Source organism: Thermobia domestica, chromosome 7 (assembly GCF_964235325.1).
Source record: "Thermobia domestica chromosome 7, izTheDome1.hap1.1, whole genome shotgun sequence".
Classification (NCBI taxonomy): domain Eukaryota; kingdom Metazoa; phylum Arthropoda; class Insecta; order Zygentoma; family Lepismatidae; genus Thermobia; species Thermobia domestica.
The window spans coordinates 110,188,357-110,201,301 of NC_137460.1; the positions used below are offsets into that span (position 1 = coordinate 110,188,357).

A 12,945-nucleotide genomic window follows, 5' to 3' on the forward strand; every position below is an offset into this window, starting at 1 on the left:
AGTAATCGTCTTATCCATACATTCAGGACCATTTCCACGTGCGTATTACCTTATAACGCCAAATTTTCCCCTGGTGGAGGAAAGAAGAACTAATATTTTCTTTAGTGTAATTCACTTCTGCATGATCTCATTAGCATATTTACGAAATTTCAATGCAATACGTTGATTACAGCCAGCGCTGGACCGCCGTGAATAGTGGTACTTTAATTGTAACCATCCTGTACTTTCGTGTGGGTAGGCTTACGTGAAGCGGGTTACCCCCATTAAAAAAAAAAAAAAAGAAACTTATCTTCGAAAACAAAATGGGAATTTTCCCCGAATTTATAGACAAGTGACACGTATATGGTTATTCGAAATCCTTATTCATTTTAACGGTACATACAGGTGTAGAATCAACAGAACTAGGTTAATTGGGATACGAGATTGATCTCCTTAAGGGAATTAAGGCTACGAGTCATGCAATTTTGTTGATATCTCATAAACAAACATTTCATTAATAACCTTAATGTGGTACTTAAGTCATTTCTCATGAAAAAGCTTCACAAGGAACAGTTTATTTCTGAGGGGGAATTTTGTTCGAACGAAGATTTCGAAAACATTTCTGAGAAAATCGTGCAGAGACATATGAGTTATCCCGAACTGTACGATTATTAATGAAACATTTTTTATTTATGAAATATGAATAAAATCATATGAGTCGTTTTTGAGAAAATAGTTCGGAGAAAACTAACCACCAAGAGAAAACTGTCTTTTGTGGAAGTTTTCATGAGAAAAATGAAATAAAATCTTTGAGTTTTACGTTCCACGGTTATGCCGGTTAGGCTAAAGGAGACGGTGATGATGCGTGATGAATGAAATGGTGGAATGAAGAAAGTGGGAGGAAACGGGAGAACCCCGAGAAAACCCACGCACACGGTGTTTGTCCACCACAAAGTTCATTTGGCGGGGGCTGGGATCGAACCCGGGACCCCAAGCACCAGAGGTGAACGCTCTACCACTGAGCCACCGCGGCCCCGAGTTTTCATGAGAAATTACTTGTCCTCTATTGTACAGTTATTAATGAAACTGGAATATTAACACAATCGCTTAAGTTGTTTTCTAGAGAAAATCGTCTGGAAAGAACTCACCCCTACCCCTTATGGATTTCTTCAGGACAAACAAGTTTTACTACATTGTCAGGTAATTAATGATACATTTATTTATGAAATAAGAACAAAATCAACTGAACTTAAGAATGACGTAGATGGGTTATTGAACTTACCTAGATACTATACAGCTCATTATAAATGACTCATCGGGTATTAAAGTGAAACATGTCGGAAACCATCAATACAATGCGTTTGTCCCAATAATGAAACGAAAAAACTCATTTCAAAGTTTCATTTCTCATGTTCGTAATCGTGCTACGCCAGGACAGATGACAGCACAAGCCTTGTTACCAAAATATATGTGTCTATGCACATGAAGTAGAAAGCATTCTTGTTTTGGTAATATAAGAAGTGCTTTTTCGTTGCTACAGTACAGCATACATTCCGTAGACAGTTTGCAACTGCACCGCCAGGTCACCAAGGCATTATGAGATGGTAATCGACAGTTTAAAGACACTGGCTGTCTGTGTAAAAGTATATGGAAGTGCTATCTACCGGAACGAAGAACTCCCTAGCCGTTGGATTAAGCGGTGCTGAAAATAAGTTTTTTTTCCTCTTTTTTTACGGAATGTGAAAGACACGGTGTGCCTCCACTATCAACAATTTTGGGTAAGCCCCAGGATCGCATTACAGCAGCATTTACCAACAGTAGTAAGGATATGCTAGCTCGGAGCGAACTCGACTACAGCATAGATGTGGGTCATGTAACGAAAGGAAGCCACTTCGAAAATTTGTAACAGTATGTCTGAAACTTGGGATAGTTCCTGTATATCTTCATGTATTATTCGTCGATACGTTTCGTTAATAATATAACCCTTTCAAAGCCAATGAATCATTTATATTCATCTTTACAGCAGTTACAAATAATCAGATGGTTATCACAATAATACAAACACCTTAAGAAAATGCAACTTAACCGATTAATACCGCATGGGCAACCGTTTGTCTGGAGAATAGCTCTGACTCATCGTATAATGCAGGTATACAAGTCATAAATGACTTCCAGAGGGACACTGTACTATTTTTTGTTATGGAGCGCAGCACTGCTCCGTCAGTGAGGATGGAGAAGGATGTCTGTCTCGCTCTCTGAGCAACAGAAGTGATCACATGTTTAGATCTGCGAATTGAGTAGGGTCAGGGCGTGTGTTGCAGTTCATCCCGACGTTCATGAGTCCACATTTCAATAAATTCAGCAGTATGAATTTGTGCCCTGTCATCTTGGAAAACTATGTTGCAGTCGAGGAAAAATTCCTGGAACATAATATGGACGTGATTACCTGAAGTGTTCACATAGTCACTGACAAATAATGTGTGTTGTGAGTGCACTCACTAGAATGATAGGAAGTCAGTATCACAAAGCCGCCACCATATTTAACGGTAGAAGAAAGCATAAGCTTCTTCGGGCGTCGGTGATACAGAAACACTATCTGTTGGTACAAAGAAGGCAAAAGAGGATTTATCGGACATTTTTGGCAGTGCACTTTAAGGCCAATTTTATCCAACCGATTCCTCAACCGACGCGTTTTTAACTGCATTAAAACGAGTGATTTTATCCACAGCCATGTGGATCTCTAATCCGGTGCGGCTTGAAAATCCGATTGCTGGTAGTTACGATCTGCTGAAGTTGGTCAGTTTCTATTTACGTTGTGTTATATGAGACCTCTTATCCGCAGCGTTTGGTTTGCAAACGCCCACAGCGTTCCCGAACTTCACGTTCACAGCCACAATTTCAATTGTTTGTTATTATTATTGTTTGAAGTGGCCGAATCTAGATGTGAGTGACTGCAATACAGAACATTTCACAGGTGAAATTGAAGGGAGACGGTGCATTTGGAACAAGTCGTCAAAAGTTACAAAAACAAAGTTTACTAACATATTAAAATAGTTAAAAGATATATAATACTTTTCTTTGAGTTTTCCTTACAAATTCCTATAAGCACCATTAGCAAGCACTAATTATCGAATGGAGATCCCATTGCCTTCTTAAAGAACCACTCGGAGCATCCGCACACATAACAGCAAGTGGAAAGGGTACTTGCGGTATTGCGGCAATCAAGAAACCTATACGTAACCGCGTAGATAAAACTAGCCTTAGATATCATTTTCATAGCGTACAACCCGACTGTCGCATCGGATTGTGATTGACGCAATAGGCTGTTCGATATGCTAGTTAAGATCTGCAGTCACTTTTACCGTATTCGCTCTGAGGTCCTCGGTGACAATCATCGCAATTGTCGGCGATCCCTTTCATTCAGGCTTCTCTTCCGTCTACTATTGCTTTTCACCGATATTATAGCACTAACACTTCCGTAGGTCATAACTTTGGACACTGCTCTTTACAACACACCCAACACATTGCCCATCTTCGATACTCTTGCACCAACTAATTACGGACGAAAATTTTTACATCTTTGAAACTCAGACTGTCTTCCTGCTTCAATACAAGTCTCGTTTTACTCCACCTAATGCACAACAGGCAATCAACTAACAATAACTGCCAAGTGCATTCTCAGTGCTAATTACCATCTCATACATGTCTTGCAAACTACAGTTTTCATTATTTTGAGAACCATCAGCATATGTTTCTTATTATCAACTAATAATTTACCTGTTTATCAAATCCATAAGCAATGGCTGCTGCAGTTGGTTCGTTTATGATCTGTAGAATGTTAATGCCAGATATTCTCCCAGCAAGTTGAGTTGCACACCTTTGCGCATCGTTGAAATAAGCAGGGACAGTAACTACTGCTTTGTGAACGCTCCTGCCAAGGTAGGCTTCTGCTGTCTCCTTCATCTTCTCAAGAATCATTGCACTGATCTCTGCAGGGTAGAATGTTTTTCTTTGATTCTTGTATTTTACCTCGATATTTGTTCCGTCGCTGCACGGTATGACCTTAAACGGCCAATGCTTTATGTCTTCTTGGACTGAAGGATCTGTGTATTTTCTTCCGATAAGGCGCTTAGCATCTGTAATTAAGGTATACATAAATATAAAAGTAAAACTTCAGGACAGTACGTTAAAATGTACACAACGCAGAAGCTGTACATCTACTTTTTTTTTTTTAATATACATACAAAGACTAAAAGACGGAGTATGAATTGGGTGTTTATGTTTACGTAACTCACTACTGGACCCATCTCTAGAAAATGATTCCGATTTCTTAACTGGAATCTCAATGTATTTTCAAGCCATATATAACTAAAAACCGGATGTTAGGCAAAATGCTTATTTCTTTATGTTGAAGATATGTCAAAAATGAAGTGCGGAAGTTTATTTGTAAGATATTTTCTTCCCGCAAAATTTATTTTGCCTATTACGCTCTGTAATGCCTATACTGCTTACATATCAAACATTACCTATCCCTGTATTTGGTTCAAAATCAGGACTTCCTTAGGATAGTTACATACTCTCTCTCTCTCTCTCTCTCTCTCTCTCTCTCTCTCTATATATATATATATATATATATATATATATATATATATATATATATATATATATATATATATAGCTTCAAGAAACTTTTTGCTGCTTCAAGAAAAAATAATTGAATACTTATGTTGAGGTCAAGGTTAAAGTTCAAATCGACACATGGAAAGAACGCCGCAGCGAGAAATTTGAGTTGTTGTGGTTAATGAGAATTTGGATAAATTAAAGACAATTGGACACATACTGAAAGGTTAAAGTGACTAAATTGAATTTGAACCACACGTTCTTACATACTTTACATCCATGAAAGTAGAATGTTTCCTTAAGATTTCTTTGAAATGATGTACGATGGAAGACACATTTATATAATTTGAAAAAGAAATAATGCCTTGTTACTATGCGGAATTGCAATTACTTATTGCTTGTGATGAAATGCCAAAATGTATTAAATTAAAACTATATTACCAAAATGTACAAATTAAAATAAAATATATTTATTTATCTGCTTGTTCGAAGATAACGAATCATTTCTTTCTTCAGACTGTTGTGTGTAAAGTCTAGAAAAGACTTCGGAAGATATTTCACAATATGATTAGGTATATTTAACACTACGAATGGTTTGATTTTAGGTTTTATATGCCACTGAATTTTTTTTAACTTCTTTATTTTACATTAAACAGTATCTATTTAGGTGTCTACGTATTTCTCGAGTGCTAACATTTTTTCCTTTCTATTTTGTACGCTTTTAGTGCCTAAACATCCCGTACGTAATTATGTCGGTTGGAAAAATTTTAGTGACTACGAAAAATTCATTTTCTGAAACGACCCTAACAATTTTATTTACGTAACTCGACAATCATAAAATGGAGCCTATCCAATGATTAAGAGTTCGAAAAAATCGATTTGTCTATAAAGTGATGGAAGATCATCAAGCAGAGTTTGCAACTAAAAGTTTAGCAGGGCGTCAAGAAAAATAAAAGCTATTTTCTTAACGTGATAACAACCAAACCATTATATACAAAAAATATAAAACTTACACAATTACAAACTTACATACATGATCTGAAAAGTGGACTTAGTAAGGACATACTAAGTCCACTTCTCAGATCATTTAAACCGATCTTATAATTAAATCACAATCCTTATGAGGGTGTATATACAGTAAGTTGGCAATAAAATCAATTAAGTACCAGGTTAACATAAAATAAGTATTGCTGTTCAGAGAACTCTGGAGACGTAACCACTCGATAGAATGCAACCAAACTTGGGGTAGCATACTTGGGAACATGCAGAAGCGATTGGTGTAGAAAACAAAATTAGTTCCAATTTTCGCCACCAGAGGTAATTGTGGCACTACAAAGCCATGTAAGTGCAGCGTTTAATGAAAACGACACTAGTGATGCTAAATGATAAGAAAGACTGTAATACCTCTCCATGCGCTTACTCACGCCTGCATGTGTTTCAGTTATAAGGGTTTGAGGACCACTATGTGCCAGAAATGAACTGATGGTAATCCAATGTTTGCTTCGTTTTTCTTCCTATACACTCTTGTTCAAGGGGTCCCGGGTAGTGTTGTGAAAAAAAACGTTTTTTTTCTGTGAAGTTTTTTTTTCAATAAAAACATTGTTCTTTTTCATGTTTTTTTTCAAATGTCTGTTTTTTTTCTGGTAACTATTATTTATTGATTTATGTTGCAGATTATTGAAATAATCAACAGAACTTGAGTCGAAGCTCTCGTAACTTGCAAATCGTTTGTTTCTTTGTACCTATACGAGCAAAATTGTGTGATTAATCCTTTCGGACCCAGGTCATTTTTGGCGTTTTCCTACATTTTCAGTTAGTGACTTATTGCTCGAAAGCCATTCATTAGATTGACATGGTTAAGGCATTGTTTTCTAGAAAATGGATATGGCTATGTTTTGGTGTAAGTTGCATTGCAGTGTTCCCAACGGGTGGGAAATTATTGAAGTAAATGTAGGGGTGAAAATTTACAAAAAATTCCCTAACCGAATTTTTTTTTTTTTTTTTTTTTTTTGCATCTAGCACCACTGCTGTTATATGAGTTCAAGTCACCTAAACAAATTCTTTGGTGTGTTAACAAGGTACAGTGAAATCCTGAAGTCACTGGTTTCCATTCAAAGACGGAAAGAAAAAATTCTCTGTCATCATACACATGAAATTTTGACACTTTTTACACCTCAGAAGCAAAAATCAACAAATATGCCGGGGCTACAGCTTCTCTAATTATTCTATTGAAACTTTTTATGGAGCGTTCTGTAGGGCAAAAAGGGAGCTTTCAGGTAGCGGTACGTTTATTTCATTGTAGCCAGCAAGAGGGAAATAATAGAGGGGGAAAGAGAAATTTTCCGAATTTCTCACCTAAAATCGGGAATTAATTGTTTTGGCTGGAAACACTGCCATCAGACAGACGAAAATTTTCTGAAAATAAAGCTTAGTACTCGAAGAATATATCCTACAAGTATCAGCGCGATATCTAACAAAATAAGCACGAAATTTAAAAAATATCTCATTCTACCTCAGAAATTCACCATTTTCTTACCATTTCCAGAACATGGTTTATTATAAACCTCAACTGTACTTCTTCTAATTATTCTAGTGAAACTTTTTATGGTGCGCTGTGTAGGCTAAGGACGAAGCTTTTAGAAACTGGTATGTTTGTTCGAGTGTAGCTAACAAGAGGGAAATAATACAAACAAAAAGGGAATTTTTCCAAAGTTGCCCCTAAAATCTGGAATTAAAATTTTCTGTAGCTTGCAACACTGCTATCAGACACACACACAAACTATCTTAAAATAAGTTTTGGTATCCTCCTAATATATCCTACAAGTATTGTGACGATATCTAATAAAGAAAGCATATCAATAAAAAATATCTCAGTCTACCTTAAAAAATCACAGTTATCTTTCGAACTAGAGAACAAGGTCTACTGTAAACCTCAACTGTACTTCCCCTAATTATCCTATTGAAACTTTCTATAGTGCGTTGTGTAGGGAAAATACAAGACTTCCAGATACTGGTACGTTTGTTCCGACGTAGCCAACAAGAGGGAAATAAGAGACAAAACAGATAATTTTCCCACAATTTCCCCCAAAATCTGGAATTAAAATTTTCTGTAGCTGGCAACACTGCTACCAGACAGACATAAACTATCTTAAATTAAACATTGGTACACCACTAATATATCCAACAAGTATTATGGCGATATTTAAGGAACAAAGCTTCTAATTATCAAAAATATATTACGGTAAACATAAAAGGTAAAAACTAGAAAAATCAAGGTTTAGAACCTAAATACCAATTTTTCGTGCGCCCCCTAATTACTCCATTGTAAGGATCTGTACTTGCGTTTGTTAAGTAAGGACAAATGTTCGATTGGCGTAAGTTGACTTGCACTCGGACGTATAGGTACGGATTTATAAACAAAAATCTCGAATTTTTTGCCCAAATTTAGGGAAGTTTTAATTTCCCTAATTGGCAACACTACGCGCAGGCCCGTTCAATTGATGTCAACAGTTAGGTATCCATCCGAGGTATCTATCTGGTAAATCTTAAGGAGGTCTTCCTACAACGAAGGAAGCTACCGGGAAAAAAGGAGTAAAGGAAATTCGAAATTCGAAAATTCTCGAATTTTTGATGGGTGAAATTTGAGAAGGAAATTCGACACCAGAAGAAAAAGAAATTAATATAATAAACTATGGTCCAACCATATTTAGCAAGAATAATATCCCAATATCTTAATTAGTGTCCACACAGGAGCAGATTAAAAAAGTGACACCCCCATGTGCTACTTTGGCCACCTAGTGTACATTTGATTACATTTTTTTGACTACTAACCCGTGTTGTTGTAGTTATAGTCTCGACTAATAATAATATCGTTGTTGTAAACAATAACTTTATAAGGAAAATTTTCTCTCCTTTTTACATCTTAGTTCCAACGCTGTTGGTGAGAAATGCAGGGTGTTTCAAAATGAATATTGGGGTCTTAAGTCTTCGTAGTACTTATTACATTTTACGTACAATTATAAGCAATGCATCAAGTAAAAGAGCACCTCAAACAGTCTTTGCTACAAGTGTCCGATGTGAGATTCATTCATCACATGGTACACATCTAGTCGATAAGCGAGAAAGGCCCATAAACCTTCCGCCGTATGGCACAAAACACATTCAATTTAGGGGAGTCTCGTTTCAACTGTACCATCTCCTGAGGATTTGCTGACGGCCAGATGCAAACATTATGAATGTTCGCATTAGCTCTTAGGTGAAATGTCGATTTATCACTGGAGACGACACGATCCGGAAAATCTTCATTGTTATGCTGCAATATTTCACTTGCGAAATTGGCACGTAAACCGTAGTCTGAAGGCTTTAGACCTGTAGCAACTGCAAACGATAAGGACGTAGTTGCAAGCGTCTCCTTAATATTCTACACACAGACGGTTGCACTGTACAGATTCAGTCTTTATTAAAACACAAAAAGCTTTCTGCTCTCTAGTTTCCATCTTTGCTACTTGCTCTTTCTAACGGCAGACAGAAGAAACAATGCATGTACATGAGTGCGTACAAAACTGTTTGAGTTGCTCTTTCATTTGATATAATATTTATAATTGTAAGTTAATTGTAATAGATACTACAAAGTTTCAAAACCCTAATATTAATTTTGAAACACCCTGCATTACTTCAAATTCAGTCATCCTATATTCATGTCTGGTATATACATATACAAGAAGTGCCATTATTATCAACTACTAACTTTCATCATCATATATACGGCCGGCCCTACGCAATTTGTCGCCCCGTGCAATGGCATAATTTGTCGCCTCCCCCTTTCTCCAGAAAGAACAAATCTTAAAAGTCATGATTTTAAGTAAGCTACTCCAGCATGAACAACGAAGGGGAGGGTAAGTATAGTCGCACTCAGAAAGGCTTAAATACTAAAAATGCAATCCCGTTGTGTCTGTTTTTTTTTTCTTTAAATATTAATCTATTATGTTAGTGAACGATAAAGCAAACACGCCTACAGAAGAAAGATGGTAATCCTCGGATTGATTCGACCATTTGCTTTAGCATTGTCAATGTAACCTTAAACTAATGCAACCTAAACATAATTTATGAATGTAGTATTCAAATAGGTCAGCTTAGTAAATGTAACTACCATCATCATGAAGTCTGTTTCCAACAAGAAATATTTAATTTAAATAATATAACTATAGACCGGATGTTAGGCAAAATGCCTATTTTTTAATGCTAAAGATATGATCAAAAATAACGTTTTAAAGTTTATATCGGGGATTATAGTTTCGATTTAAGCCTACTTTATTTTGCCTATTTCGCCCCTCACTGCCTAAATAATTGCTTTAGTGCCTAATGTTGCGTATTCTAAGCATTTTCTTTGAAATAAGATTTAATTGAGAAATATATATAATTTATATACTGTAAATAACACAAGCACATGGTACACTACAATCTCTCTCTCTCTCTCTCTCTCTCTCTCTCTCCCTACACACACACACACATTTATATATATATATATATATATATATATATATATATATATATATATATATATACAAGGTCTGTATGATAAGTAATGAGACTCGCCGCGCCGCGGCGCGCGTGTCGCTGGAGCGGGTTTGTCGGTGATGGAGGATGTAGGGGGGGGGTCCGAGCAAAGCAACGCACCGCGCGTCAGTTGGCTCCGAGCCTTAGTGGAGCGCGGACAAGCCTTGGACAAAGCCCTTGTGAACATTCTTGTCACGGCGGAAAATCAACAAACATGGAGGGTTCCATCGAACAGCGTTATGCGATCAAATTTTGCGTTCGCCTGGGGAAAACGGCTACTCAGACGCTTTCTCTCATCACGGAGGCCTACAAAGAGGAAGCCCTATCCAAAGCCCAGGTGTTTCGTTGGCACAGTGCGTTCCGGAACGGCCGGGAAAGCGTTGAGGATCTGGAGAGGGCTGGACGCCCGACAACAGTGACTACGGACGAAACTGTGGCAAAAGTGAGGGATCTCCTGAACTCAGACCGTCGATTATCGTTGAGATTGATTGCTGATGAACTCGATATGAACCACACAACAGTGCACAAGATTGTGACGGAACAATTGGGAATGAGAAAAATCTGTGCGAAACTGGTGCCGCGAGTGTTGACTGACGAACAAAAGCAACGACGTGTTGATTGTTGTCAGGAACTGTTGAACCTCATGAACAGTGACCCTAACTTTGAAGATGACGTCATAACAGGTGACGAGTCGTGGGTGTTCCAGTACGACCCTGAAACGAAACGTCAAAGCGCGGAGTGGCACACTCCTGCGTCCCCGCGCCCCAAGAAGGCCAGAATGTCGAAGTCAAAGGTGAAAACAATGTTGATTGTTTTTTTTGACAATGTGGGGGTGGTCCACAAGGAGTTTGTACCCCAAGGACAAGCCGTCAACGCCGCCTTCTACAAACAAGTCCTTGAGAGACTGCACAGGAGCGTCAAGCGGAAAAGACCGGCGATCGCTAGCCGGTGGAAGTTGCATCACGACAATGCCCCTGCCCACACCGCCTTCTTAGTGACCTCCTTTTTGACCCGGATTGGGGTGGAAGTCCTTCCACAACCACCCTACAGCCCAGATGTGAGCCCGGCCGACTTCTTCCTCTTCCCGAAGCTGAAGCCACGCTTGAAAGGAACCCGTTTTGCAGACGTCACAGCCATCCAAGCAGCCGTGACCACATTTCTAAAGGACATGCCGGCTGCTGACTTCCAGGGGGCGTTTGCAGCGTGGAAACATCGATTGCAGAAGTGCATCGACGCAAGAGGAGAGTACTTCGAAAGCTTTTAAGTCCCTTTACAGATCAGATCAATAAAACAATGTTTCCAGACCTGGTCTCATTACTTATCATACAAACCCTGTATATATATATATATATATATATATATATATATATATATATATATATATATATATATATATATATATATATATCTATATATATAAAAGAGAACGCACAAAATCCTTTGTCCGCTCATCACGCTAATACGGCTGAACCGATTTCTTTCATTTTTGGGGGGTTGTTAGGATTTGGACCCTAGATGGTTTTTATCATATCACTTTAATTTTCAATTACCAGTGTCTTGAGATAATTGACCAATCAGGTGTCAATACGTACAAAAAATCCTTTGTCCGCTCATCACGCTAATACGGCTGAACCGATTTCTTTCATTTTTGGGGGGTTGTTAGGATGTGGACCCTAGATGTTTTTTATCATATCACTTTAATTTTCAATTACCAGTGTCTTGAGATAATTGACCATTCAGGTGTCCATACGTACAAATCCTTTGTTATTAGTTCATCATAGGTATAAAAATAAACGTATTTATATGCAACCCGCATGACCCTGTGACTCGGCGGGTTAACATAACTGACAGGCGCTATAAATCACTTGAAAGCGAAAAAGTAAAAATTATCTAAGTAACAAAGTTTATTGCGTTCCGGGATGACCGCAGCGAAGCGGGGCGGGTTGGGGTGACCGCAGCGAAGCGGGGCGGGTTAACATAAATGACAGGCGATATAATGTTAACATTAGTGCAATCTTCTATGGTTTTTATCATATCACTTGAAAGCGAAAAAGTAAAAATTATCTAAGTAACAAAGTTTATTGCGTTCCGGGGTGACCGCAGCGAAGCGGGGTGAACGCTGCTAGTATATATATATATATAAAATATGATATACATATCAAGCTTCGTTCTTTACATATAGAATGAAAGAAGACATTAACAAACAGGTATGTTGCTATATTCTTTGAACACTATTTATGACTAATCTATTTTTTAAATTGTATTGAGTATTTATCTTCATTATTCCGAGTTACATTTAAGTGCCTATTTTACTGCTTATTTTTTTAAAATTTTAAGTGCCTATTTGCCTGCCTATTTTTCAAGTTTTTAATGCCTAAACATCCGGTCTTTCCTTATAACAGATTTTGCCGGACCCTGCAAACTTGCCGCTCCATGCAAATGCACGTGTTACAGGTATGGTAGATCCGGCTCTGCATATCATATATATCTAGTCGAGAAGATATTTAGAAAAATATAATTAGGGATATTAGTATTAGTTTTTACCTTTACACAAGTTATTTGAACTTTATACTGTTTGTGACATTATTTTCGTACATATTAAAGGCCTGCTTTCACGAAAAAACAAAATTTCATTTCTACTTTTATTTCTTAGTTGATATTGTTGAAAACTGCTGAAACCCGAATTGTTAATAGGTATGGTATTCATGTAAATTGTAAAATATTTGTAGCCTATTACTATCTAGCGTTTAATTTATGTTGCATTGTACGGTGATTGCACCTACATAAAAA

At 37.4% G+C, this 12,945-nt stretch overlaps 1 protein-coding gene across 1 annotated transcript in view; it reads right to left on the reverse strand.

Annotated features, from left to right (window-relative positions):
- Nucleotides 1-12,945, reverse strand: part of LOC145690334 (heat shock 70 kDa protein cognate 4-like) — a 66,871-nt gene that overhangs the window by 23,111 nt on the left and 30,815 nt on the right. Inside the window, exon 3 of the mRNA XM_081765124.1 lies at nucleotides 3,757-4,115. Within this exon, the coding sequence (XP_081621250.1) occupies nucleotides 3,757-4,115 (359 nt within the window). The remainder of the gene's footprint in view (nucleotides 1-3,756; nucleotides 4,116-12,945) is intronic.